This window comes from Acomys russatus, chromosome 2 (assembly GCF_903995435.1).
Source record: "Acomys russatus chromosome 2, mAcoRus1.1, whole genome shotgun sequence".
Taxonomy (NCBI): domain Eukaryota; kingdom Metazoa; phylum Chordata; class Mammalia; order Rodentia; family Muridae; genus Acomys; species Acomys russatus.
The window spans coordinates 106,992,784-107,020,749 of record NC_067138.1 but is presented as its reverse complement, the minus strand read 5'-3'; the positions used below and the strand labels follow the sequence as shown (position 1 = coordinate 107,020,749).

General features: G+C 43.4%; 1 protein-coding gene across 6 annotated transcripts in view; it reads right to left on the bottom strand.

Moving 5' to 3' along the window:
• Nucleotides 1-470: 470 nt before the first annotated feature.
• Nucleotides 471-27,966, bottom strand: part of Dnajc6 (DnaJ heat shock protein family (Hsp40) member C6) — a 165,096-nt gene continuing 137,600 nt past the window's right edge. For all 6 annotated transcript variants that reach the window (XM_051164808.1, XM_051164833.1, XM_051164824.1 and 3 more), the window contains 10 exons: nt 27,085-27,278; nt 26,899-26,979; nt 24,260-24,694; nt 18,809-18,943; nt 17,542-17,610; nt 14,888-15,007; nt 7,279-7,542; nt 4,914-5,056; nt 1,871-2,047; nt 471-807 (listed from right to left, as the gene is read on the bottom strand). In XM_051164808.1, the coding sequence (XP_051020765.1) occupies nt 706-807; nt 1,871-2,047; nt 4,914-5,056; nt 7,279-7,542; nt 14,888-15,007; nt 17,542-17,610; nt 18,809-18,943; nt 24,260-24,694; nt 26,899-26,979; nt 27,085-27,278 (1,720 nt within the window). In that variant the 3' untranslated portion in view covers nt 471-705. The remainder of the gene's footprint in view (nt 808-1,870; nt 2,048-4,913; nt 5,057-7,278; nt 7,543-14,887; nt 15,008-17,541; nt 17,611-18,808; nt 18,944-24,259; nt 24,695-26,898; nt 26,980-27,084; nt 27,279-27,966) is intronic.

Below are 27,966 nucleotides of genomic sequence, written 5' to 3'. Positions count from 1 at the left end.
GTCATATTTGACATCTCAAGACTCCTTGGTTTCTTTAGATATCATGTCCTTGGGCTTATAGCTCACCCAGGAAAAGTTAGGGGTAATTCCTAGATTTCTGTATAACCACCTCCCACATCTAGCAACTTCTATAATTGTTAATGCTCTTGACCTAAAGACACACACTAAAGAAGCTAAAGGCTCCAGTAAATTTCCATTAAAAAATACTTGGTTGGTGATATTCTTGGAGTCTGTGTAAAGCCATTGCTCAAAGTACATCTTTAAACACATACACACACACACACACACACACACACACACACACACACACACACGCACGCACGCAAATTCCTAAATCAATTCCTTAAAACCATTATGAAATCCAATTATCATAACGTCCATTCATAAATCTTAATCCCAGACAATGAGATGGATGTCATGCCTACGCCTTGGGTGGCCTCTATCCCATTTCCCCAGGCAAAATGCTGAGCAGGCTGGAATGTCATAATTCTGCAAGATCAGCTCACCGGGCCCCTCTCAGTGCTATGGACTTCAAGGAACTAACCGTTCCACTCCTTACCATGAGAAATGAATTCACGAGGAACTTAACAGTTTAGTACTGGAAATACATTACTGGAATTTTTGGTTCATCTGTGAAAATCTCAGAACTGTGGTAAACACTAAGCATTAACACAGGGCTGCAGCCAGCATAGAAAAGCTCACAAATTAATACAAGGGCTTTTGGCCTTGGTTTTCAAACTCAGACCAGGCATCATTCAGCTCCATGAAAATCATCTTCGCATATTGTTCATAGGGTTGCCCAGTAGCCTAAAGAAAACACAAAACACAATTAGCTACTGCAGACCAAAATTAAGCTTATATTAAATTCACTGAGAACGTGGACAGTTATTAAAATGTTCTTCCCTTCAGACATTTCTTTTTCCATCCTATCTACATAGAATTAATTACAATGCACTGCCCTGGAAACTCACAGAGGGAAGAGAAAGCCATCAGTAGGGAGAAACCTGGGAGCTTGTTGGGCAACAAAAGGTGCATCTCTTTGCTAATGATAGCCCTGTATCCAGTTGGCTGTATTTCCAAACTCCTCTTTCTCAATTTCTGTAAAGTTAAGGTCCTTGAGATTCATAATAGGGTCGCTTGCCAATACTTCTGGGGTCCAAGTATTAATTTTCCTTCCCGTTAAGTATCCCATTTAGTCATATGGAGTGCAGAGAGATGGCTTTCAAACACACATTCCCAAAGGCACTGCCATCATGACTTCATGTCACATGTCTGTTACAGTTCACATGGCAGCAGGGTGGCGTACTTCAGTCTGATGTGCTCCTGCAAATCACAATGAATTCAGCCAGGAGGGAGCTGACGTTCTGAGGCCATGGAGCCCTATGTGCTTTCATAATTCATTCGGTCAGTGAGCACCAATGGCATCACACTGACATTTTAAAAATCTTATTGATCCTCACCGATATTTTTTTTCCAAATGCGCCCTAAAGCATTTCCTGCAATCCTGGCTAAACATGATACTGCCCTCCATGGAAACAGTATTTTCTTTTGTGAAGCGTTCAGTCTCGTTTTATTGCTGTAGTTCAAGATTACCTGTAAGCCCAGAGACTAAGCCACTGATAAGGCCTGCACCTCCATAGTGAATAAAATGCTCGCCCCGCTGTTTGTAAAGAATGCTTTGAGTGCCTTTTGACAATCTCGTGAAGTATGACTATTTGTTTAAATATCTGATTTAAATAAGCCACAGAATAAGTTTTGTTAAAGAAACGTCTTAGTCAATGAGCAGACTGAGAGCATGCTGTTTTATGCTATGCTTGCCAAGTCTGAAACAGGTAGCGTGCCATGCTAGGGCAGGGCAGGTTCTCCTCACCTTGTCTGGGTGCACCACCAGCACAGCCCTCCTGTACACTTTCTTCACTTGCTCTGGCGTTACCAGGTCTGCCATGCCCACAGGTTTCCATTTGGTCTCCCCGGCCCACAGCACAGTGTGCATTGTGGACAGTAGGGCTCTGATGTTTCTCTCTTTGCCTTCTATCCATTCAAGGATCTGCAAACAGGAGATACAAAAGGGGTTAAGAGTCTCTCTAGCAGGACTCTGGAGGTCTATCCTGTTTCAGTGAAACTGAACAAGCAGCCTCCTCTAGCTGGAACACTCTCCACCTCCCACCTTGTCCTTCTGGTCTGCTTGTGACCCTCAGAGTCTATTCCTGCGATTCGAACTCCTGTCTCTCTGCCTTCCTACAGCTAATTATACACTCCTAACATGAACTTCATGAGGTCACACCTGAATCTACTTTGCTCCATCAACTAAACAAATATTCCTTTCAGGTAAGTCAAAGTTGTGCTAGGATGTAGTTCAGTGGTTGAATGCCTGCCCTGGCTTTGACTCCCACCACAAGAGAATTTAAAAATGTGGCCTACCCTACTGTAAATGTGTCATGTATGTCACACTTTGTTGAGCTTGTGTATACACCTGTCCCTGTCAATACATGGGGGTGTTTATGGAAAGGTCCTGTTTCTTATCACGGTATCTCAGGAGCCAGACAGACCTGGCACAGAGTAGAGCTCGAAAGCTTTATTAAATGCATGGATCCCTTAAATCACTTGCTCACACTAAGAACCTTCATGGTGTGCATAAGCGAGGTGACTAAACGGAAGCCGTGGTGGTTTGAATGAAAATGGCTCCCATAGTCTCAGATATTTGAGTTCTTGATCCCCAGCTGGTGGAAATGTCTGGGAAGGATTAGGAAGTGTAGATTTGTTAGAGAAGAGGTGGGGGTGAGTTTTAACATTTTTGTGAATGGAGCCTAAGCCATTCCCAGTTGACTCTCATCCCTGCTTCATGCTTGTGGATCAGATGAGGGCTCTCGGCTACTGCTCAAGAGCCATGCCTGCCTGCCGCCATGATGGTCATGGGTCCTGGCCCCCAGGAACCGTGAGGCCCAGTAGCTGTTTCTTATATAAGTGGCCTTTGCCATGGTGTCCCTTCACAGCAATAAAAAAAGTAATGAAGACAAAAGAAATCCCACCACGGCATCAGCATTTGACACATACCCAGGCTGCCGTGAGAGAGTGCTGCTGGGTAAATGGTTCAGCATGGTTCCTGACAACTACTCTCCCCAGCAATAAAATGCCTATGCCAATCAAGCAATCACACATAGCTTTGCAGACAAAACAACTTTCTCTTATAGAAAAGCTGTCTTGAGTTTGCCTGATAGCAATGGTAATGGAAGTAGACATGGCTTGGGAAAGGACACAGTAGGCCTCTGTGATGTCATGTGATGTGAGAAGCAAGCAAAAATACAGATCCTCTCTGCGTTCAAGAAGCTCTCAAATGGAATATACAGGGGGAGGTAATCCCCCTCAGTCACAGTCATCAGGGAGGGGAATAATGGGAAAATGGGGGGGGAGGGAGGAATGGGAGGATACAAGGGATGGGATAAACATTAAGATGTAACAAGAATAAATTAATAAAAAGAAAAAGAAAGAAGCTCTCAAATGTTCTATGTACAACTGATATTTCATTGTTGAGGTCTGAAGCAAAAACACCGTGGTGTGTTGTTTTCTAAAGCAATGTGAGAAGTACTGGCCTGGGAGATGGCTTAACACAAAGCCACTGTAATTCTCAGCATATTTAATATTCTGCCACGAACAATTCAACCTCACCAGCTGGCGTATTCCTCCTGACTCTTTGTTCCTTATGAACCTCATCCACAGCCTCCCGTTTCTTCAGAAGCGCCCTCTGGCTCCAGGCTGACCTGCAGCATCCGCTGTCCACACTAGGCCTCACCTGTGGAGAACGGCTCACCTCCTTCCTCGTCTACCAGCGAAGGAACCTCTACCAGTGAATGATAAACCTCTTTCTTTTAAAGTGAGAAAAAAAAAATCATTTTCCTTTCCCTCAAACTGATTCTCACCCAGAGCTTTAGAATAAAAAATAGATGTTTTTATTGTTTTGTTTTAAGAAAAAGTACAACTTCTTTACTTAAAAGTAGAAGGAGCCTGTGGCGGCAGGCAGGATCCTCTCCATCACTAGCTTTCCTTTCCTCACCCTGTGTGGGCCTCGTGCCTAATGACTTCAGAACGCTAAGTCCTGGGCATGAAAATATTCCTCTCGATCAACAGAGAACTGAAACTGGATTTCAGTCAACCAGGATGAACAGTAATCTCTCAAGGTGGGCAGAAAAGGCAAATGGTGAATTGCTCTCACCGGACTCTAGCAACAGATACAATCTAAAGGTTTCAGAACTATGAAATCAGATATCATTATTCATCTGGTGGGTAAATTAAGCATCATGCACAAGCCTTCCCAAAGCTGCTTTGCTAATGAAGAGCATGACCTCTGCCTTCAAACCACAGCTTCAGAGACCCGCCATAACACAGTGATTGCCGGAATGAAGTGCCTCCCAGAGTTGATACTGTCTGTGTCCCACCCTAGTCTGTACTGAGCTTTAACACTCACGGTGGTGGATGGCATTAGCTGGTAGGACCCTGAGAATGTGTTAAGAAGTAAATTCTTTCCCACAGCCTCATGTTTTGAGTACCTGTTCACTGGTGAATGGTCTTTAGAAAGACTGTGGAATCTGTAGAGAGCTTAGCTAGAAGTAGCTCACCAGGAGTGGACCTTTCAAGGTTCTACTGCCTGCCTCTCACTGCAGGACCACTCTCTGTGCTTCCTGCGTGCTTCCAAGGGAACAGCCACCCCGTATGCTCCCAGTGCCATGGCTTTCTGTCACAGCAAATTGACATCTTCTGACACCATGAGTCAACTCAAATCCTTCTTTCCTCAAGTTGTATCTATCAAGTACTTAGTCCCTAGTGACCAGCATAAAGGTAACTAATCCAGAGATGACTGGGCATCCACAACTTGTCACACATCTTTGCCCCATAGGATAGCCAAGCGGCTCACTCACCTTCAATTTCTCAGGATCCATTTCCTTAGCCATTTCCTCCTTTCTCATCTCTGCTATTGTTCGAGGCCCCTTTTTGTCTTTGTGGGCGTTGAAGCCTTGACTAGAAAGTAGGTCTTCAAAGTCGGCCGCCTTTTGTTTCCCTTCTGCAACATGACATTTGGAAACCATCACGATTTTTATTCTCAAACAGAATGCCAAACCATCATTTCATGGGGGTATAGGGCTTCAAAAGGGTTTTTCCATACACCTGTCCTCTTTATATTTCCCGTGTGAGGAACACTAAAAGCTCCGATGTAACAGATGAGGAAAAAAAAAAAAAGGAAGCCTAAAGAGCCAGAGGTTGAGGGTGATGTAAACAATATTGTGTGCGCATGAGGATGAGCTAAAAGCATGCCTGGTTTTTCTTAGTGTTCATTTGAAGACAAAACAAAAACAAAAACACAAAACAACCCAAGAAACCTTGGGTTGATTGCTCCTTTTACTGTGTGGACTTCTGTACTTTTGTTCTGTTTTTGTTTTTCTGGTTGGGAGTGATTTGGCATCTCTGGCCTTAAGAAGCCACATCCACATGTGTGCACACCTAAATTAAGCGCTCCTCGGAGACACCTTCCATCTTCTCAAAACAAAACTGCAGGAAGATGCCACATGGCTCAACAGAATTGTCCAAAGAATTCCCCAGATGACTATAGAATAATATGATGTCACACATTCTCAGCACGCACATTTCCATCACAGCAACACTGTGAACAAACACTGGTGTCGTGGTGAGCTGGTGCCAAATGGCTGGGATTCAAGACATTCAAGGCTCTGCCACCAGTTTCAAGAAGCTGAGAGATTACACTCTAGATCTACCTCACGGATTCCTCATCTATCATGGAGTGTTGGTTTTGAAGACACTATAAAATAATACATGAACATGCCTAGGATACTCCTGTGCACAGTAAGTGCTCAACCCGTGTTAACCACCGTGAAGGAGAATTGCCTTGTCCATGTTCCTCAAAAGGAATCATCAAACCAGCTGAGCTGCTGAGTGTACAGACACCACCTACAAGTTCAGTTTTAATAAGAATTATTTGTACATCAGTGTCAAACAGGAGTCTAATCTAGCAGGTCTAGAGAGACGGTGCAACAGTTAGGAACACTCGCTGTTGCAGAGGAGGTGGTTGAATTTCTGGCACCTATGTGAAGGTTCATAACTGTCTATAATTCCAATTCCAGTGGATCTGAGCCCCCCTCCTCTTTTTTTACTTCCTTGGGCACCAAGCATGTACATGGTGTATATACATACATACAAATAAATATCCATACATATAAAATAAAATCTAAAAACATGGTTTTTTATTCTAATCTAGGACATCTTTCAGCCCTAGCTGATGGCACCATCACAGGTGCCCCCACACTCAGGAATCCACCAAGCACTCTTCTCACTGGGGTGCAAGGGGAAAGCCTAATCTTATTGTGGCAGGTTTCCATCCTTTTTCTCCTAAGAATACCTTCCTTCTTCCAAAGGAAATAGTTTTGTGTCCCATCTACCCACCCAATCAACATGTATTGGACACTTATGATACAGGGAATACTGAACTAGGTTGGAAATTTTATGACAAACATCTTCCTCTCAGTCCAGCATGGAGAAGGAAAGACAGCCCAGCAGTTACATGATACCTGTGTGGGGTGGTTGATGCTTGTTTTAAATTCTATTTTATTTGGGGTATTGAAGACTTTAGTTCCCACCAGCCCCTTAACCCTGGATATGAGAAAAAAGGCTAGTGGAGACAGGGGGCACAGACTCCTTTACTTCTCCTGGCTGTGTTAGGGTCAGTTGGATTCTTTGGGGCAATACCAATCTCCTTCAACAGCAAACACAGTAAGTAGTCTCCTCTGAGCTGCTGTGTGGAAACACTTCTCTCCACCCACTACACCATCCGTCTCTTTCTCTCCAAACTGCTACATGCCACACCTTCTTTCTCAGGGCTCCCCTATTTTTCTCTCTCAGAGACCTATATTACACCCATCTCTGTGCTGCACACGGCAGGCTGTTACCAACTGGCAAAGACCACGCCCCACACGAGACAATTATCAGCTGTGGAGAAACTAAAGCCCAAACTAAAATCCCATACTTGGGCTTCAAACAAAAATATATTTACATAACATATCTGAGTTCACAAAGAAACCCAAAGCTCCATTGCATGGGGTCATGTGTTCTACACACAGTCCTGGGGGTATGGATCTTCTGGTGTCTCTCCACCTCTAAGATGGTCTCATAAACTTCTGTGAACTGGTTTTTGTCTCCTTCAGACATAACATCCCCAACACTGTGACAACCCAGGCAGGTCACCCTAGACCAGATTCATCCCATCATCCTTACCCAAGTTAGTAGATCCTTTCCCACGTTCGCTCTGTCCAGCAGGCATGGCTGAGAAGCTCACGTTGTAGTTGGGTCGGTTCTGGGGGGAGGAGTGAGGCATACCGGACTGGGGCTTAGGCTGTGTCTGCTGCCAGTTGTATCCGGCCGGCTGTTGCCACCCTCCACCCATGGGCTGGGGGGATGCTTTCTGTGGTGAGCTGAGAGGTGGGAACCCTCCACCCAACCCTGTTGGTGTGGTGGGCTTGCTAGCAAATGAAGAGCCACCTATGGAGGAAAAGGGCGAGAGGTGGTGAGGCTGCTTGGAGTGGCTTCAAACTCGTGTCATCAGCTTTTCCCTGCAATGGCGTTAGTGGAAACTGCTTTGGGTGGTAACAGAACTAACCTTCCTAAGAGGTAAAGAAATCAGAGGCACATCTGATTACCTATCATTTCCTTAACCTCCCCACTGATACTTCTAGATAGTACCTTTGCCTTGTTCTTTTCTTGAGACCAACAAGCTACAACTTGAAGTGTGCTCATGGTTCTAGCTGTATCACATAGCCAGAATACAGTAGAAGACTTGAACTTGACCTTTGAGTGAGTGCAAGCCAGAAGGTCTGGACTGTGTCACCCTGACCAGCCTGCCACCTTCCTAGCAAGTTTTATTTCTTTACTAAAGTCAAAACTACCAAATGACAAGGACAGAGGATAAAAAAGTGGCCTCATAAAGGTTCTGTTTAAATTTCAATTATTAGGATTAACTACCATTTGCTATAAGCCTGGTTGAGACACCCAAGTAAGTACAGATGTTTCTAAATTTCACAAATAGGTTTCAGTTTTACACTGTTTCCATCACATTGCAAGAAGGTTAGTACTGGGAAGGTAAAATGAGAAACTGAAATATAGTGATGGCCAAAGACCCTTCAATGAGCCAAAGTAATGGTGGTAATAAAACAACTAACACTCATGTAGCTCTTCACAGTGTGTTAAGTGTAAGTAAATAGTATCGTTGGGTGAGTTAAAGAGAAGGAAATCAACAACGCTAAGGTTTGCTTACAAGCTTGCAATCATATAGCTGGTTAATGCAGATGCCCTGGCCATGGGCATCTTACCTCTGCACCCCGATGCCCCCCAAATCTCTGAGCCACTACTAAAACTCAACCCTTGCCGAGCCTTTCTTCTTTAGCTTTGTCCTTTCATATCTCCTCTTCCCTTTCACAGTGGGATGTGTATTATAACCACTAATGTTGGAATCAACCTGTTTGAGTTCAGTGGTGGCTCTCGTGTACCATTCACTCTTTTATGAATGTATTCTAAGTCATCCACCAGCAGTTGTTCAGTATCTGTCATGTGCCAGGTACTGTGTTGGGCACTGGGACCATACACAGTGCATCTTGCTTTTATAAAGCTAGGTGAATTTTTCATTTTCCATGGGCTTCAATTTTCTCAGCAATGAAATTACTATGTCTTTATCACACAAATAGTATAAACACACAACCATTGCACGAAGTGCTTCGCAGGACCATGAATTAAGTGAACTTGGATACACTACACATCACAAAATAATGTTAACCACATGTATGACACTTTGTAAGGACTCAATAAGCATTTGGTCCTGGAAAACAATAATGAAAGGCTGGCACACAAGTCCCTCATTGCCCCTGTCATTTTCCATCTCCACCCCTTCCTTCAAGTCAAGGTCTTATTACATAACCCACAATCTCTAAAGCTCCCTATGTATTCCAGACTGGCCTCAAATTGGTGATCCTCCTGCCTCACAAAGAATGCTTATGAATAGAGGCAACACCAGCATGTGCTACTTACTGTTGCCCTTTGACAAAATACAGCAAGAAGTCCTCTTCCAGGGACCCCTGGACCCTCCTGTGCCTAGCACATCAACATATACATAAGCCTGGGTATTCATCCTGTACTGTGCTTTCATTTTGTATTTTAAAAATGCACACTTTGTTCTAAATACATCTGTTCACCATTTTAACATTTGATTTATCTCCTATTTATAGGGGAAACCTCATGAAGAAAAGGCACCTTCCAGATTCCCACCACTCTCATCACATGTTCATTCCTTTGGGAACCACTCTGAGCCTCTTCTACATACATGACACTGACATCACTCTCATGGGGCCTGTCCATACTGTATGACTCTGTAATGTCTAACTTTACAGACTATGTCATAGTCACATTCAACTATTCTACACGCTGGTGCTATTTAAGCAGTGAACTAGCCAAAACCCAGCACAGCAGCCAGACCCAGACCACAGCCATCCCCACAAAAGCTGAGGAAGCCTTGGTTTTCGACCTTGACTATGCATTGGAATCATCTAAGGGCCTATTTATTAAACGTCTCATTTCACATAGCACCAATGCAGCGTATTTTGTATTTGATTAGCGCTTCTCTCTCCTGCCATATTGTAAAACTCCACTGGGCAAAAATGTCGTCTGGCTTCACTTGTTAGGGCATCTGGAATGCTTAGCAGAGGGCACATAATCACAAATACCTATCAAATGAGGAAACTGAAGCTTATTGGTTCCAAATGGAGGTGGCCTTTCTCTGAGACCTCCTTGCAAATCTGGGAGGGCTTAAAGTTTCCTGATCCTTTAACTTTCCTTTTGAGTTGCCAACAATTTCTACTCATTTCCTCTATTAGGTAGCGAGTGGTTTCCACCATTACTGAATTCAGACAATCTTCATAAAGGACAAAACTGCTTCCTGAATTTGTACACAAGTTACAGTAAAGTGATTCTGAAGTCTTTCTGGAGTCGGTCTTAGCCTCTGAAGCCCACTTCTTGGACCCGTATCCCCATAGATCCCAGGTCTTCCCAGGACGTTCCCTGCCCCCTGAATGGATTCCTATCTCTCCTCACATCCTAGCCATACCACAGGCTCTGCTTGGAAGCCACCCTCTCCTGTGCCTGGATTCTGGCATATGTGATTTCAGATCAAAGGTGAACTTCTTCCATCATTAGCTCCTTTCAAGAACCAGATTTGCTGTGTCCCAGAAGAAATCCTCTGACACTCATAATGTTCCATCCCTCACCAAAGCGACATCCAGGCCAGTTATCTCTGAACATCTAGGGAGGAGTGAGGAGGGCATTGATGCTTGTATTCCAACAAGTTCAATGGAATGACCTTAAGGAGGCTTCTGTCTATTGTTGGTTTGTTTGTTTTTGTTTTCTGAATCACTGCTGTACTGTCTAATGAGTGGAAATCTTAACTGATAGCTCTCACTGACGTGTCTGTTCACTGTGTGACCTTAGTTGGAAAAATCAATTAAAATTTCTATGCTGTATACCTAAAAAAAAAAAAAAAAAAAAAGCAGAGAAGTACAAGAAAGCCAGGTACTGAGAAAGAGGTTGTGAGAATTACTGCATTGCTAAACTGTGCATGCAAGCCCTTTGTTTGCAGTGATACAGATTCAGCTACTCTGAAACTATTGATATTTTCTGATTGATTATAAACTGCAATCCAAGGAAATGTAAGATCCATATGTGCAGAAGACAAAGAGCCCGGGAGTCGAGTTAACAGTACACACACACACACATGCACATACGCACAACACGCATACCACCTCTGTCTCATATGGAGGAAGAGAAATAACCCTCCAGTAGTAATGATTATACTTAGTACACATATCTTAGTATACTTAAATTGGCTTCTAAATCTTATTCCCGACAGAAATGACTACAGACACATTACAGAATTAAGACACCTAGAGCTGGAGTGTCGGAAACTCAGGAAATTTCTGAACATCCCACTGTCCCATCAAGAAGGATGCTTCTTCCTGTCACTTGATAGGACTGAGAGAAAAAAATCACAGAAGGTAAAGGAGCATTCACAAAACAAACCAAGGATAGGAAGAATAGCAAAACAAATAATGCCAGAAATAGCTGATAACCATTGCACAACAACAACAACAAAATTAGTCTATCCTGATGATAGAAATAAGTGGCATAAATGACAGATAAGCAAAGTAGATGGATGGATAGACAGTTGAGAAAGAGAAGATAGGGAGGAAAGAAAAGAGAGAATGGAAAAGGAGAGAGAGAGAGACACACACAGAGAGAGAGACAGAGACAGAGACAGATCATTGCAGTAAAATGCCAGCTCATCAATATAATAAGAGAAGCTCACATGGAAGATACATAGTTTAGTTGGTTGTTTTTGGTTTGGTTATTTATTTTTATAGAAACTGCCATCCAACTTCTATAGTGACTACTAGTTTATGTTTCACCAGTGATGTATACAAGCTTTCTTTTGTCCATATCCTCACCAGCATTTTTTATTTGTTTTATTAACGGCATTTGTTCCGACTAGGGTAAGATGGGATGTATGCAATTTTTATTTTAATTCCTCTGATGCCTAGTGAGGTTAGACATATTTCCATAACACTTATTGGGTATTTGTACTCTCCCTTTGGAAAACTGTTCATTTTATCAAGCCATTTACTGTATTTGATTGATTAATTAATTGATTTATGGTTTTTCAAACTGAGGTTTCTCTATGTAGCCCTGGCTGTCCTGGAACTTGCTCTGTAGACCAGGCTGGCTTTGAACTAAGAGAGCCGCCTGCCTTTGCTTCTCAATGCTTGGATTAAAGGTGTGCACCACCACCACCCAACCCGAATTTGATTTATTCTTGTTTGGATTTCTTTTCTTTCTTTCTTTCTTTCTTTATTTTAGTTCTTTCTATATTCTAGATATTAATACTCTATTTGATATAAAGGTAGTAAAGGTTTTCTCCGATTCTGTAGGCTGTTTTTCATTTAATTAACTTTCCCTTTGCTATGCAGAAGCCTTTTAATCTCACGGGGTCCCATTTGTTAAGTTTGGGTAATGTTTCTCAAGCAACTGCAGTCCTCCGGAGAAAGTCCTTACCTATGGCAATACCTTGATGTTTTCTCTACTTTTTTCTCTAATAGTTTTGGAGTTTCAGGACTTATATGAAGGTCTTTCTCCACTTGGAGTTGGTTTTTATGGGAAGAGAAATATAGGGATTTGTTTTCCTTTGTGTACACATGGATATCCAGTTTTCTTAGTACCATTTGTGCAAAATACTATCTTTTCCACAATATATATTTTTGGCATATTTGTAAGACAAACAAACAAAAACAAATATGGCCGTAGCTCTGTGTGTTAGCTCTAGGTGTTCTATTTCACTCACCCACAGTCCTGGGTTCGCGTCAGCACCACATTGCTCCTATTTCTACAGCTCTGCAGTAGGAAATTGAGTATGGCAATATCTCCAGAAGTATTATTTTTACTTAGTGTATTACTTAGTAATAAAGTATTTTTGCTTTGACTATCTGTGTTCTTCTGTGCCTCCATATGGACTTTAAGGGATTTTTTTTTTCTGTTTCTGTGAAGAGAGGCATTGGAAAATATATACATATACATACATATATATATATATATATATGTATATATATATATATATATAGATAGATAGATAGATTTATTTTTATTTTAAGTTCATTGGTGTTTTTTGTGTCTCTATGAGGGGATTCTTATCCCTTGGAACTGAAGTGAGAGACAAGTGTGAGATGCCATGTGAGTGTTGAGAATTGAACCTGGGTCCTTCTGAAGAGGAATTTTGAATGTGGTTGCATTAAATCTGTAGACTGCTTTTTCATAGGAGAACCATTGCTTCTTCCAATCCATGGGCGTGGGATGTCTTCCCATCTTCTAGTGTCGTCCTCAGTTTCTTTCATAAATATTTTAAGGTTTCCATTATGGAACTCTTTCATTTCATTGGTTAGTTTATTCCAAGGTTTTGTGATATTCCGTTGTTGCTTTTGAGGCTACTGTGAACAGGATTTGTTTCCTTTCTTAGCATGTATATTATTAGTATAAAGGACAGATACTGACTTCATATGCTATTTTTATCCCGCTATTTCGCTGACAGTATTTATCAGCTTCAAAAGTTTCCTGGTGGAGTCTTCTCAGTCTCTAATGTATAGAACCATATACCACAGCATAAGGATGCTTTTGCCTTCTTCCTTCTTATTTCTATCCCCTTTAATTATCTTTCCTGTCTTATCACTCCAGCTAAGACTTCAAACACTATATATAATAAGACTGGAGAAAATGGACATCTTGTCTTATAGTTGATCTTAGGAGAAATGCTTTGAGTTTTGCTCCACTTACCACTGGCTTTAGGTTTGTTACTCACAGCCTTTGCTACGTTAGACATGCTCCCTCCATTCTTAGCTTTTCTAAAGCTATCATCCAGGAGTGTTAGATTTTGTCAAGAATTCTGTCCTTGAGTCCATTTATATGATGTACTACATTTATTGACTTGCATTTTTTGAACCACACTTACATTTCTAGAATAAAGTTGAATTGATCATGGTGAATGATCATTTTTATATGAATTCAGTTTTCAAGTATTTTGCTGAGAGTTTTGTTTTGTTTGCCTAACTTCATCAGGGAAATTTTTTTGTTGTGGTGTTTTTATCTGGGTTAGGTATTAAGATAAAACTGGCCTTGTTAAAAAAAGAAAGGTGTGGACGTGCACATTTCTTTTGATTTTATGGAATACTTTGAGCAGGGTTGGTACTACTACTTTGTAATGCTCTGGTATAAGTCAGCCACGAATACATCTGGGCCTAAAGATTTTCAGTTGCAGATTTGGGGATTTTGATTTGTTTGTTTGTTTGGGTGGATGGGTTGTTTGTTTGCTTAAGATCACTGCTTCAGTTTCCTTACTTGTTACAGAGCTGCTTGAATTGTTTTCTGCCTTTATTTAACTTTGTTAGGTCAAATCATGTAGAAATGCAACCATTTAAGTTTCCTGATTTAATGGAATATAATTTTTAAAAGTGTGTTCTTATTATTTTACAATTTTCACTGGTATCTTTTGTCATTTTTCCCTTTTCATCTCTAATCTTATTAATGTGGGTCTTTCTCTTTAGTTTGGTGAAGGATTTGCCCATCTTAGTTATCAATTCGTTTCTTTATTGTTTTATTTTTTGCATTACTTTGTTCATTTCTATTTCACAATTTCTGCCAATCTTAATCATGTATTTCCATCTTGTCCTTGCCTGAGAAAGAAGAATCCCAACACGATGAATATTTGCTCAAAGCCTTCCTCTCTTCCCCGTGGTAAACCTTCATTTTCCTATGAATCTCACCTGAAAAACCCTTTACAGTAAAAGCACATGGCCTGAGCCCCTTATGTAACCCTGGTGGCTCTGTTGATTGTTGTTCTAGTCTATCAGATTTTAATCCCATCCAAGGTGCCTCGGAGCCATTCTATAACCGCACTAATTTAAAAGGAGGCAAATAAAACTCCTAGAAACCCTTTGAGATGTAACTTGAGAGAAATCAAAACAGTCTATATGGCTAATATTAAGACACTTGCACATGACTCGACTTTGAAAAGCCCACACTATGTGTCTTAATTTCTCTTAATACTAGCACTTCAACTCCAACTCTGCTTCGCATTGAGGGCAAGGATCCAGTTTTATCTGAGCTGAGGTTCCCCCCCCCCCAAAAAAAATTAAGGGAGGTCTTTGGCTGCTATAGGAACAGTGTGGAGATGTGCCTCTATCCCTGCCACAGTTGACATTAACAGCAAATATTATTTATATCTTAACCCGACAAGTTTATATACCTAGTGTCCCGAGGTCAGCGAAGGGATCCAGAGTCTGGGGCTTGCTCTGATGAGTAGGGGTGCCATGTGACGAGCCTGTTGGGCTGGTGGCGGCTGATTTGCTTCCCATTCCAAAACCCCCTGAAAAGGAACAGAGACTGTTGAACATGAGCTAGTTCCCTGAGACTGAGTGCTGAGAGCCAGCGTTTCAGAGTACCTGCTCAGCTGTTGTTAAGGTGAATTAGGATAGGGTTTGGAACCGAGTGAGAAGTCCCTAGATCTGTTACTTCCATTTAGGCAAGTGGTGACCTGAAGCAAGGATAAGACATGGGTCAGGCGTGTGCTCTTCCCTGTCCATTCATGTTGTTTCCCGTGTTTACCTCCCCCATTCCTGCTCTCTTCTTCGGAGATCTGGAGTCAGGCTGGAGATCTTGCTTACCATATTTTTAACTTAAAATTTTTTGTATGAATAGATTATTTTATATGCATGGGTGTTTTGCTTGCATGTATGTCTGTGTATCATGTGCTTGCAAATTCCACTGAAGTCAGAAGAAGGTTCCAGGTCCCCTAGAACTAGAGTTACAGATAGTTGTGAACTACTGTGCAGATGCCAGAAATCTAACCTGGGTCCACTCTAAGAACACACAGGGCTCTTAACCGGTGAACCATCCCTCCAAACAATTAGGTTTTTTGTTTGTTTGTTTGTTTGTATGTTTTATATAATTCAAAGTCACAGGTTATAAAAGCAAAAAGTAGACAGGTTGAACTAGAAAAACCTGTATGATAATGAGCATAGTCAACAGAGTAAAAAAAAAAAAAAAAAGAAAGAAATATACAATAGGGCAATAGGGAACAATATTTGTGAACCATTATTCTGATAAAGAGTTTGAGCCAAAATGACTTGGTTTTAAAATAGACCAAGGACATTTCTCCAGAGAAAATTTACAAATGATCACAACACATAAAAAGATTCTCAACATCACTGTCTTAGTTCCTTTTTTATTAGTGTGATGGAGCACCACGACCAAGGCAACTTATAGAAGAAAGGAGCCATTGGGGCTAACAGTTACAGAGAGGGTTAGAGTCCATGACCATCACGGTGGGGAGCACGGCCACAGGCACGCACAGTGCTTGAGAGGTTACATCTTATCCACAAGCATGGGGCATAGAGAGCTAGTCAGGAATGGAGTCGGATTTTGAAATTTCGAGACCATTCCCAGTGATACACCAGCCCCTTCTCAAACAGTTCCACCAACTGGAACCAACCATCCAAAAATGTGAGCATACGGAGGTCATTCTTATTCAAATCACCACAGTCAATAATTATTGGAAAAAATGCAAATGAAGTAAACAATGAGATATTTCCTTACACCAGTCAGGATTGGTATTTGTCAAAAGAATAATTCATAAGTGTTTGTATGCATGAGAAGGGATTGGAACCCCTGTACACTGCGGGTAGGAATTCAGGAAGTGGACCGGGGGACTCCACCTGGATTATTGTGTTTCTGATCAACCCTCAATGAAAGGAGGCGACCAGCCCTTGCACGTGAGAGACAGGCATGCAGAGAGGATGAGAGGGGCAGCAGGTTCCGACCGAGCTTGAGCACACATGTATAGGGAAGAGGATCAGCGAACAGGCTGGACCAGTGCACAGGCCAGAGACACCTAGGGACCCGTCCCGTAGAACGGATACCAAAAAGTTCACTCTTGTTTCCCTTTAACCTTTTTCCCTCTTGTATAAGCTAGTTGGGTTGTATAATAAAGTTTAATTGTTAAGAGACAGAGCCAACAGAGAATGGCGCAGTTACTATGGGGTGCAGTATGCAGGCTCTTCACAAACTGAACGTGGGGCTACCATGAGTCAGCAGCCATGAACTCGTGAGTATATCCAAGGTATTCATTAAAATAAGGACCTCAAAGAGACCCTACACAACCATGGTCGTTGCACATTATCCCTTGTCCACTGAAAATGAAAAGCAGGAAAATACATGGTTAGTATGTGGACAATGAAGTGTGAGTTAGCCTTAAAAAGAGAGAAATGTTCCTATGGACTACAATGTGAGTAAACCTTGGAACGGCCTGTAAAATGGCACAAGCCACTCACAAAGCCACACAACTGCTGTGGCCTTCCACTTAGTCGGGAACCTATCCAGTCATCCTCATTGAAAGAAGGGTGCTGGGTATCTGGGGCTGGGAAAAGGCGGCTAAGGGAGCTAATATGTGGTGGGTGTGGAGTTTCAGTCAGGAGCAATGAGGGAGGGTGCATCTACATTGTGTTATTTACAGTTGCTCCAATGTGTAGGATAAAGAAACATTGTTTGCCCCATTTCTCAGATGAGAAAACTGAAGCTGAGACTTACCCGGAAAAAAAAAAAAAAAAAAAAAAAAAAAAAAAGGAAAAGAAAAGAAAGAAAAAAAAATCCAGGAAAGTCTAAGTGATAGAACCAATTCAGATCCATCTAATTCTAGTGTTGAGACAGATATATAGCAGATGAGTCTTGGAAGTTAAACCGCATATATGCACGTTCACCAAGCGCATTAGGAAAAGCTCTGCCAGAATGCAGATCTTTAAGAAGGATCAATCTACAGGTACCCACCTCATCTTGGGTGAGGGACCATGCATTTGCCGCTGGTCACATGTGTACCAAAAAGAAAAATAAGCTGTTGGTCTTTACCTGGTTTGGTGTGCCAGTCCCAACCTCCGGCAACGTCTGGCTGGATGTTCACAGCAGGTGTGCTAGAAGCTGCAAATGCAGAGAAGACGGATGAGAGCAAGAAGGCTCCGAACCCGCTCCTCTGAGTTTGCGCAGGACAAGCCGTGTCTTTGACACCCTGTGCGACCTCACATGACATCTAGATATCTAGCGGATTCATTCCTCCTCCTCAGCTTCTACCCGACTCTGCAGCTGGGGTATTTTCTGCTTTTGTCTGGGTGTGCTCTCTAGAACTTGGTAGAAGCCATAGGTGTTCTGTGTTCCTCCTTGGTCTCGCCCTTGTGTTGCCTCTGTACCCACTGGCTTGGAATTATAATCATGCACTCGTCTGCATCCGTTAACATAGAACCCCTTGAATGCAAGAACTGTTCTATTCATCTTTGTGCACCCTACTTCTATATTTAATATTTGGGGCCATTCATCAAAGAGGGAAGCCATCCTTAACCTCAGCCCAGCTTAGCTCAGTACTGACAAGGGCACCAAACCATGAACCACTCAGAATCGGATCTTGTTTTCTCCTCGGCTTTGGTGTAGATTGAGAAAGGATACGCCATTCATAACACTTGCTGGGTGAAAACTACGCATCACTCACTTTGCTGGTGGCAGATATGTGTCTACTGTCACTCCACAAGAAACCCATTAGAGCTTCAAGAGAGATCATCCTGACTTCTCGTGAAGTTCTGAGCACAACTGAAAGGAAACGTGTTGCCGGAGGGAAGAGTCGCTCCCTAGGACTTTGCCCATAAAATTAGTAGAATTCAGTCACTAAACTAGCATTACAAGTGGGATTGAAAACACGAACTTCACATACACACACCTGACATATTTTAGTAACTTAAGAATGATATTTTTTTTACATTATAAAGATTTCTGCAACTAGGTCATTTTTTCTTTTTTTACTGGTACATAAAATAATAACATACGTTATAATCAGTGATGCCTTCTGCTTCTGTGTATGCAGCTCCGGTGTAAACATAAGCAGAAAGCAACAGTCAAATGCTTTTAGGACTATAGTGAAACCAAGACAGATGAGTCTCTTTCTGGAAAGACATCCAGAGTTCTTAATATGTTAACAAATTGTTAATTTCTGAAGCTTTCCCAAAAAAACCATACGAGTACACGCACGCACATACACACGAGGCAGAGGGTTGCTTTTACATCTCAGCACTGAGTGTTGTGGAAAACCACTCCACTATTCCACTGAACAAACCAGGAAACACTTCCGTACCATGCACTGTAGGGGAAGGACTTCTTGTGGGCTGCAGAAAGGGGTCGCTGGAAGCATTGGATGTGCTCAAAAAGGAGCCCAGCAAATCCTGACCTGGCGGCTTAGCTGGGGCTGCAAAAGGGTCAAAGGTGGCACCTAGAAAACAAAGGGAAAAAGCATTTCTTTATCCTGTCAGTTAATCAGTTTATAAATATCGAAGGGCTGCCACTATTACCTGGACAAACACTTGAAAGGTCAGTATGATGATTGCCTCCTGACCTCCCTCAGCCCTTCCTAGCCTTACAGCTTTCTCTGGAACTAATAGTGGGTCCCAGCACACCCACCTTTGTAGATGAAAGAGTCTGTACTTATTTATTAGAAAAGCTATAACTCCAAATCAGGGTCCAATTAGCTTCTATAAATCCTGTGTGTGTATATGTATGTGTGTGTGTGTGTGTGTATTCTGTGTATGTGTCTGTGTGGTGTGTGTGTGTGTGTGTGTATTCTGTGTATGTGTCTGTGTGGTGTGTGTGTGTATGTGTGTGTGTATTCTGTGTATGTGTCTGTGTGGTGTGTGTGTGTGTGTGTGTATTCTGTGTATGTGTCTGTGTGGTGTGTGTGTGTATGTGTGTGTGTATTCTGTGTATGTGTCTGTGTGGTGTGTGTGTGTGTATTCTGTGTATGTGTCTGTGTGGTGTGTGTGTGTATGTGTGTGTGTATTCTGTGTATATGTCTGTGTGGTGTGTGTGTGTCTGTGTGGTGTGTGTGTGTGTGTGTGTGTATTCTGTGTATGTGTCTGTGTGGTGTGTGTGTGTATGTGTGTGTGTATTCTGTGTATGTGTCTGTGTGGTGTGTGTGTGTGTGTATTCTGTGTATGTGTCTGTGTGGTGTGTGTGTGTATGTGTGTGTGTATTCTGTGTATGTGTCTGTGTGGTGTGTGTGTGTGTATTCTGTGTATGTGTCTGTGTGGTGTGTGTGTGTATGTGTGTGTGTGTTCTGTGTATGTGTCTGTGTGGTGTGTGTGTGTATGTGTGTGTGTGTTCTGTGTATGTGTCTGTGTGGTGTGTGTGTGTATGTGTGTGTGTGTTCTGTGTATGTGTCTGTGTGGTGTGTGTGTGTATGTGTGTGTGTATTCTGTGTATGTGTCTGTGTGCGGTGTGTGTGTGTGCGCATATGTGTTTGGTATGTGTATAGTGTATGTGTGTATAGTGTGTACATGTGTGTATAGTGTGTGTGTGTTTTGTGTATGTGTCTGTGGTGTGTGTGTATTCTGTGTATGTGTGTGGGGGATGCGCATATGTGTACGGTATATGTATAGTGTATGTGTGTGTATAGTGTGTGCATGTGTATATAGTGTGTGTGTGTGTGTGTGTGTGTGTGTGTGTGTGTACCACACCACAGTGCAGGTATCTGTTCTTATCTTCTGCTTTGTTTGAGACAGTCTAGTTTTCTGCTGCATCCATCAAGCTAGCTGGCCTGGAGCATGGGGCTGTCTTCCTCTACTTCCCGTCTCCTTGTAGAAGTGCTAGGACTACAGAAGCTCATCCTACATGCCCAGCTTTTACGTGGGTTCTGGGGATTCAGACTCAGGCTCTGACACTTGTGTGGCAGGCTCTTTTGCTATCTCTCCAGCCAGCTTTTGAAAATCTTACTAACATAAAAGCAGTAGAAAGTCAGTCACAGACTACCCAAGAAAACAAGGTCAGCACAGATGAATCCATGAGCTGCCCAAACTATGTAGAAGCTATAGGGGCTCAGTGACTAATGAGTATTCATATAAAGGGAACTATGGGAAAATGCCAGGCAGGGGGCACTGCTATAATGAAAACATAGCAGAAAAACCCACTCACAGGACTAGGAATGCCACTCAGTTGATAGAGTATCTGCTTACCACATACGAAGCCTGGGGCTTCATCCCCAGCACCAGGGAAGGCTAGACACAGTGGCAGTGGCACATGCCTGTGAGCCCAGCATTTAGAAGGTGGAAGGAAACAGGAGGATCAGAAGTTCAAGGTCATCTTGGGCTACACAGTGAGGTTGAGCTCAGCCTGAATCATGTAAGACCCATCTCAAAAGAGAAAGACAACCCACGAAGGCCTTTGCTTTGACTGTTTTTAAGCTGGCCTTCGGCCTACTTGAAGCTAGAAGCAGAAGAAAACAAAAACAGTGAGTAAAGCTGCACTCATCCTTTCTTGATTCTACAAGATACAAGCATTTCTAAAACAGACTCAACAGCCTGCCAGGAGCTAGAACAACATTTCTCAACCTGTGGGTCCCGGCCTCATTGGGGGATGAATGACCCTTTCACAAGGGTCTCCTAAGACCATCAGAAGCACAGACATTTGCTGATTCATAACAGTAGCAAAATTATAGTTATGAAGGAGCAATGACAATAATTTTATAGCTGGGGGGGGTCACTACAACATGAGGACCTGTGTTAAAAGGTCGCAGCAGTAGGAAGGTTGAGAAACATTGATCTAGAGAAAGCTGTAAGGGAACTAAGTAGATGGGAGGCCCTGGTTGTCAGCAATAGTGATTTGTCCTGGGGCTACGCTGTGTTACAAAAAAGACTTTGGGTGGTCCTCAATTTCTCCCCAGCAAGCAGAAGTGCTGTCACCTTCGCTCATCCCTAGAGAAACTGAGATTCAGGAATTTGCCCTTGTTCAAGTCCAGGAAACACTACACTGGACTCTGAACTCCATGTAAGCCCACAAGCAAGTCAGGAAACAGAATGTGATGCCAATGACCAAGCTGCGTGGAGACAACTGCCCTCTGATTTCTCACAGTTGGGCAAGGATCAAAATCTCCTAGAGCTACCTAAAGTGAGATGTCACTTCCAAATCTGTAGGCACCAGGCGGATGACTACTTGCTTCCGGGAGTGGCGCTGACCCATTCTAGAAATAGACCCTGAGAATGAAACCGGCGACCAAACACTTTTTACCGTCACGATGCAGAGGGGCATGTGGCTCCCCAGTTTGCAGCTGTGACTTCACTGGCACAAGACTCTCCTAACACCCACGGGGCAGCAGATCAGCTTGCTGCAGCAGCATGTTGTGTCAGGCAATGGGTTCCAGGATGCACAGCCCTTGCCCCACTTACTATCATGAGACCTCATCCCCTCTGACAGGAGAACACTAGGGTTTGCTGGATGGCTGGAAGAGCCCAGTTGTTTCTAGGTTGAAGCTAATCAATGGGAAAGACACTAATGGCTTCTTAGACTACTGGAGCATTTTCAATACCACCAAAGATGAAATGTGAACACTGTAGATGAAATCTCAAGAGTTACTCCTTACCATTATGCCCATAAGTCTTAACCCCAACTATGAAATTAAAAGGGTTTTGTTGTTGTGTTGTTTTGGTTTTGAGACAGAATCTCGCTATGGAGCCCTGGCTAGCCTGGAACTCCTTACATGGACAAGGCTGGCCTGAAACTCACAAAAATCCACCTGCCTCTGCCTCCCAAATACTAGGATTATAAGGGTGTGCCACCACACCTGATCAAATTAAGTTTTTAACAAGGTTACCCAGATAGTTAAGTGTTAGTCCTGTGATTCAAATACAGGCCATTAATTCTAGACTTAGCATCCTTTCTGTTTCTGTTTGGAGGGACAGAACCCTTGAGCCATACATCCAGGTCTGCCTCTAACAGCTGGTATGCTCAACAGCACATCTATGACAGCACAGATAGGATTAACTAATGGCAATGCCTTCTAGTTCTGACATGAACACATCTGGCAGAATGGAAGAGTTAAATTATCAAGCATCCTTAGGATGTTTGGTCTTAAAACTCAGCCATGGAACACTGTGCTGTTGTCAATCTTGGGATTTTGTATCCCTGATGGACCTTTTATTCATCCTGATTAATCAGCACTGGATGGAAGAAAGCAAAGCATAGAAGAAAGAGCTGCGATGTAGGATGCAGGCTCCCAGGTTCACATCTAGCCACCACCAACTGAAACTCTGCACGCATGCGCCGTGGTTGGTTCTGATCCCCCTTCTCAAAAGAGAAGGCGTCCAGCAAAACTTCCACAAGCCAAGACCAGCCCAGAGCCTCCAGAGAAGGTAAAGGATTGGCACGGGGAAAGGTTCCAATTACGCCCCCCAAGCCTGGATGGTTGAGACTCATCTCTTGACCCCTTTTCTAGGGCAGCATCACCTTGGTAACAATGAGAGTCACAGGGGCAGCTGGTCCTGTGCTGGTCGTTCGGAGGTTGTAGTGAATCTCTGGTACCAAGGCTACATCATCTTGCAAGTGTTAATGCTGCTACCAAGGCTACATCATCTTGCAAGTGTTAATGCTGCAGTTGACCAGGAAAAGGAAGGGTCACCTCTGGGGTGGCGTGTCAAGAGAAACTAGCTACAGATGTGTGGCTCAGATGCCTACAAAGACCAGTCACACTTCTCTCCCCAGATAGGCTGCTGGCCTGAGCCCCTCAACATATTCTGATGTAACTAAACACTTCTCTGCATAGCCAGGTTATATCAAGAAAACTAGAATTTAAAAAAAGAAAATTACAGGAGGTCTGAGGAAAAGCTCTGAGTCCATAGGTCAAGTTTGGACCCTGACCCCAACCATTCCCAGCTGTTCGAACAAATGCTGCTAATTAAATGCTGTTTCCATTTCCTCAGCTACAAAGTTGAGATGAAAATAGCAGCTGTCTACTGGATTTTATAAGAACTGAGTCGTGTTTAATCACGTATTCCACATCTGGCAAGTGGCTAATGTCAAACAAATATCAGCTGCCTCAGTAAGTAAATAGCTCATCCATCTCCATCTCCAAGCAGAAACAACTAAAATACACTGAAGGCTCAAGTCCCAAGGAGAGAAAATTAATGAGTACAGAGTTAAGCCCAAGGATCCGGATGCCTGTTTCAAGAACTATCTTCTAGATCTAACGGGAAGGCTGAGCCCATGACATTTGAACGATATGGTTAACCAAGACCTGCACAGCACCAGTGGGCAGGTCAGCTTAGACAGGAAATTTCAGCAGGCCCTACCCCTAAAGGAGCAGCTATGGTTCAAGGAGAGGCTGTTCTCCACCCCCCCCCGCCCCGCCCCCTTCCAGGGATGAGCTCCCTGATAGGTTCCCCAGTCCCAAGCAGGCGGTCCTAAACACACATGAGCAACACTAAGGGGCTCAGTAAGAAGAGGTTATGAATGTGAGAGGGGAGTGAGGGGGGCATGGGAGGAGTTAAGAGGAGGAGGGAAGGGGCGATAATACAAATACAGTACTCACGTATGAAATTCTCAAAAAAATTAAAAATTTAAATTAAAAAAAAAAAGTATGGAGTTCAAACATATCCCTACATCTTTCTACTAAAATGGACAGTATTTGTATTTTCCTTATGTTCTGCCAAGAAAATGTCAGAGAAACCAGAAAAGTTCAGCTTATGAAGACATGAGTTCTGCTTGTTTGTCCCCAAAAGTTATTCCTGAAACCTGAGGTAACAGAGAAACATAAGAAGATTACCTTCTCCCACTCTTAGGGTTGGCGAGGCGGAGGCGGAGGTGGCAGCACGGCGTGGTGTGGACTGCGCGGACGCAGGTCCACTTGGGTGAAACACATCTTCCACCCCGGCCTGTCCTGCCTGGGCAGGACCTGTGGAACCTCCACCCCCAAACAGGTCACTCAGCAGTTCAGAATTGCTGGGAGGAGCTGCCAGGGTAGAGAAGTTCGTGCCCACGTCAGACCCTTCTAGGCCCAGCAGGTCCACTTCTTCCGGGGGAGGCGGGGCAGCTGGCTCCTGGTGCTTTTTGCTGGATTTCTTTGCTCCGTGCGGCTTGTCGCCGTTGGTATTGCCATGCGGGCTTGAGAGGGTCAGTAGTTCATCATCCGACTGCTCGCTTTCCTGATTCACTAGGGCAGCGTGGTCCTCCTCACAGAACGACTTTTCTGATTTCTGATCTAAGAAAGGCCCAATGTGCAAATAAGTGATTGGATGACTGACCACTGGGTCAGATGTATTTTGTTATATGTACATTGTTCCAGAAAGACAAGATGTGAGCAAACTAGTCCTTTCAACCCTGAATTTGTCAGCTCTGAGCAAACAGTGCTTTCAGACCCCTACCGATGTAATAACTGCTGTATTTCAGATCACATCTGCAAGACGATATAACGTAGGGACCGAGAGGAAAACCTCTGGATCCACTGGCTGTTCAACACGGATGGAGTAACTTTACTTCTCTGTGTCTTAGTTCCCTCCTCAGCAACACAGCGGTAATAAGTGCTGCACAGGCTGCTGTAAGAAGTACATGAGATGGCAGTAAAAAGAGCTCAGATCAATAGCAAGTTGCACCTCAATGCTGATTTCCAGGCACTACGTGGGGTGCCACAGCCCTTTGCAAATACCCCTCACTGCCTGTTATTTCCCCACATAACCTGAAGCAGAAGCAATGCATTTTAAGAAGTAAGCTACACGGCTCTGACTCACAGTCTTCCCATCATCCTGAAAGGAGATATTTTTCACACAAAATGGGCTTAGGAAAGACACTTCTGCTGGAGCAAGTGGAGGGCTTTTACATGCCTTTCCAGAGGCTGCTGGAGACCATATTTCATAGCACCTCATTATCTCACTCCAAACAGGCCCACAGTTGAAATCAGGGGTTTCATGAACCCCAATTCTGAAGCACAAAGATCCGTAGGAAGGATGAGGCTGGTCTAAGTTTGCTGTGAGCTCAGCAGAAGTGTGTGCTCAGCACGCGTGTATAAAGTTATCTATTATTTATATGTTCCACTGCAGAAACATTGATGTTTGGTTGTTATAGGTTGTTAACTGACAAGCCAATGGCAATGTTATGCAATATATTTTACATACCTTTGCAAACTGTCAAATCCCAAACAGATAAGAGAATACATCTGTGCTAAAACCTATTCATGCCTACAGAGATTCTTTTTAAAAAGATCTTGTCGTGTGTGTGTGTGTGTGTGTGTGTGTGTGTGTGTGTGTGTGTGCGCGCGCGCGCACGCACGCCTGGACACATATGTGTGGATACTGTGTGTGTACCTGGTACCTCTGGAGGCCAGAAGGGAACATCAAACCCCCTGGGACTGCAGTTACAGATGGTCCTCTGCAAAAGCATCAAGTGCTCTTAAACAGTTAAGCCATCTCTCCAGACGCATACAGAAATCACGCCTACATATTAACATGGCAACAGGAAGGGAAGAGTAATGTTTTGTTAGAAGCCATTACTGTGAGAAAGATGCAAGGTAAGGACCAAAAAGGGGCTAATGATCCATCTGCAAGCCACGTCGGCTGGGCTTCTCGGTCTGAGAAGCATCCATTGCAGTTCTCTAAGCAAACCTACGGATACTTTTTAACCCGGCACTGAGAACATCTACTGGCCATAGGAATAGGGTGTTACATTCACACTAGAGTAAGGTTAATCAAGAAAATGTTAACCGGGCCACCTCTGAAGCTGAATTCTCGCCCCTTTCACATATAAAGTCTTGCTTATTCAACTCTACTACACTTTGTAGCTAGCCTCTAAAAACTGCAAAGCGAGCATGGCCAGTGTACATTAATGAGAATGCCAACGGCGGTCTCCTCAAGAGAGCCATGTAAAATTGAGAAGTCTGGAAGTGCCTGCAGGTGTGGGAGAAAATAGCACAGTGGTAGAGCCCTTATGTGGGCTAATGACTGTTAAAGCTACTAGCAGGTACGGGCCAGGTGACTTCCTTCACCATGCCAGGGCAAGACCCATCCTGCCTTGCTGGAGGTATAGTGCTTGACACAGTGCCCGACTTCATGTCTTTAGAACGTGTGCCTGCAGGCAGGAAACTTAATGCTTTGTTAGTCTTTCTGAGTTGTCAGCAGCCCAAAGAGAGATTTTTAGAATACATCACACTTCCTCAGTCTTGGAAGATGTGGCTTGGAAACTCTGTGCAAATGAAGACGTTAGAATTTAGCCTACGCTGGCTTTCTGGTTGGTCTGAGCACTTGTGGACTTGAAAGCAAGCAAGTTGCCATTGAAAAACAAATGAAGGGAAGGGTCTGAAATAAGGGAGAAAGGAACCTTTCGTTGAGATTGTTTCAAGGAAAGTTTTAATAATACCAGACAACTTAATCATTTAATTGCGTAATGATCCTAAGGAAAAAGGCTTTGCTGTACCTTGCCAACAGAGAGAGGCAAAGAAGCCACCTTGCCCAAGATTTCTGGGATGGTCTGGAGGGAGATCTGCTGGAGCTTGACCTACAAGACAAACGGCCCAGGATCAACCAAACACAGGGAGCCAAGCAACACAGTAAGTAACACAGATACATGACCTTGAAAACCCAAACCAGCTATGACTCATACCCCCTAAGGCCAGCGTATCCTGATGCTCCTGCTGGGAGGAAAAAAGGATGCTGGGGTTCACATCTTTTGTGCAGTAGTGCTCCCATGGTGGAGTTAAGTCGATCACTTTGTCTTGAGGCTGTACTTCTATATCCAGTGTCACTTGGAACAGCTGAGGATATTTTTCTGGTACATCGCATGCATCCAGCTCAGGCCTAATGGAAAGAAAAACAATAGCACAAACAGTGTGGTCAGCGGGATGCTCGACACAGGACCCAGCTCAAGCTGGCTTGAGTTCGGCTGGAAACTCACTTCTAGGTAGACTCCGTCACTAACTAGGTGTCACTTCACTATGCCTCAGTTTCCTCATCTAGAGAAAACAGGAGAGTAACACTTGCTCAAAATGTTTGGCTACTATGGAACATATTCATAAAAGCCCTGTGAGGAGCAGAGTTGCTACATCTGGCTAGTACGCACTGGCATGGCTATATGGGTCATCAAAATAACGAGACAGACCCAAAGCCACCTTCTGAGTCTGAACTCCTGAGTGCCTTCACAGCTCCCTGTCTCCTAGCTCCAGCAATCCCCCCTGCTACCCCAGATTCAGCCACACCCTGAGATCCACAACCATTATGTTAGAGCAACCATAGGTCAATATTTGGTGCAGCTGGGTTCCTCAGAACCTCTTTTGGTGCTACAGCCAGGCACCCCTTATAAGGGATCACTGTTTATACCATCTCAGAAATTAAACTAGGCCATTTCAGCTGGCCATAGGCATTCATAAACACAAAGGATTGAGGTCATAATCTTTTGTTCTCTAACATGGAACTTTAGACCTTTCTAGTTAACTCACTGATCCATTTACACTTCTCAAGATCATCCACACTCAAATAAAAGTTGCAA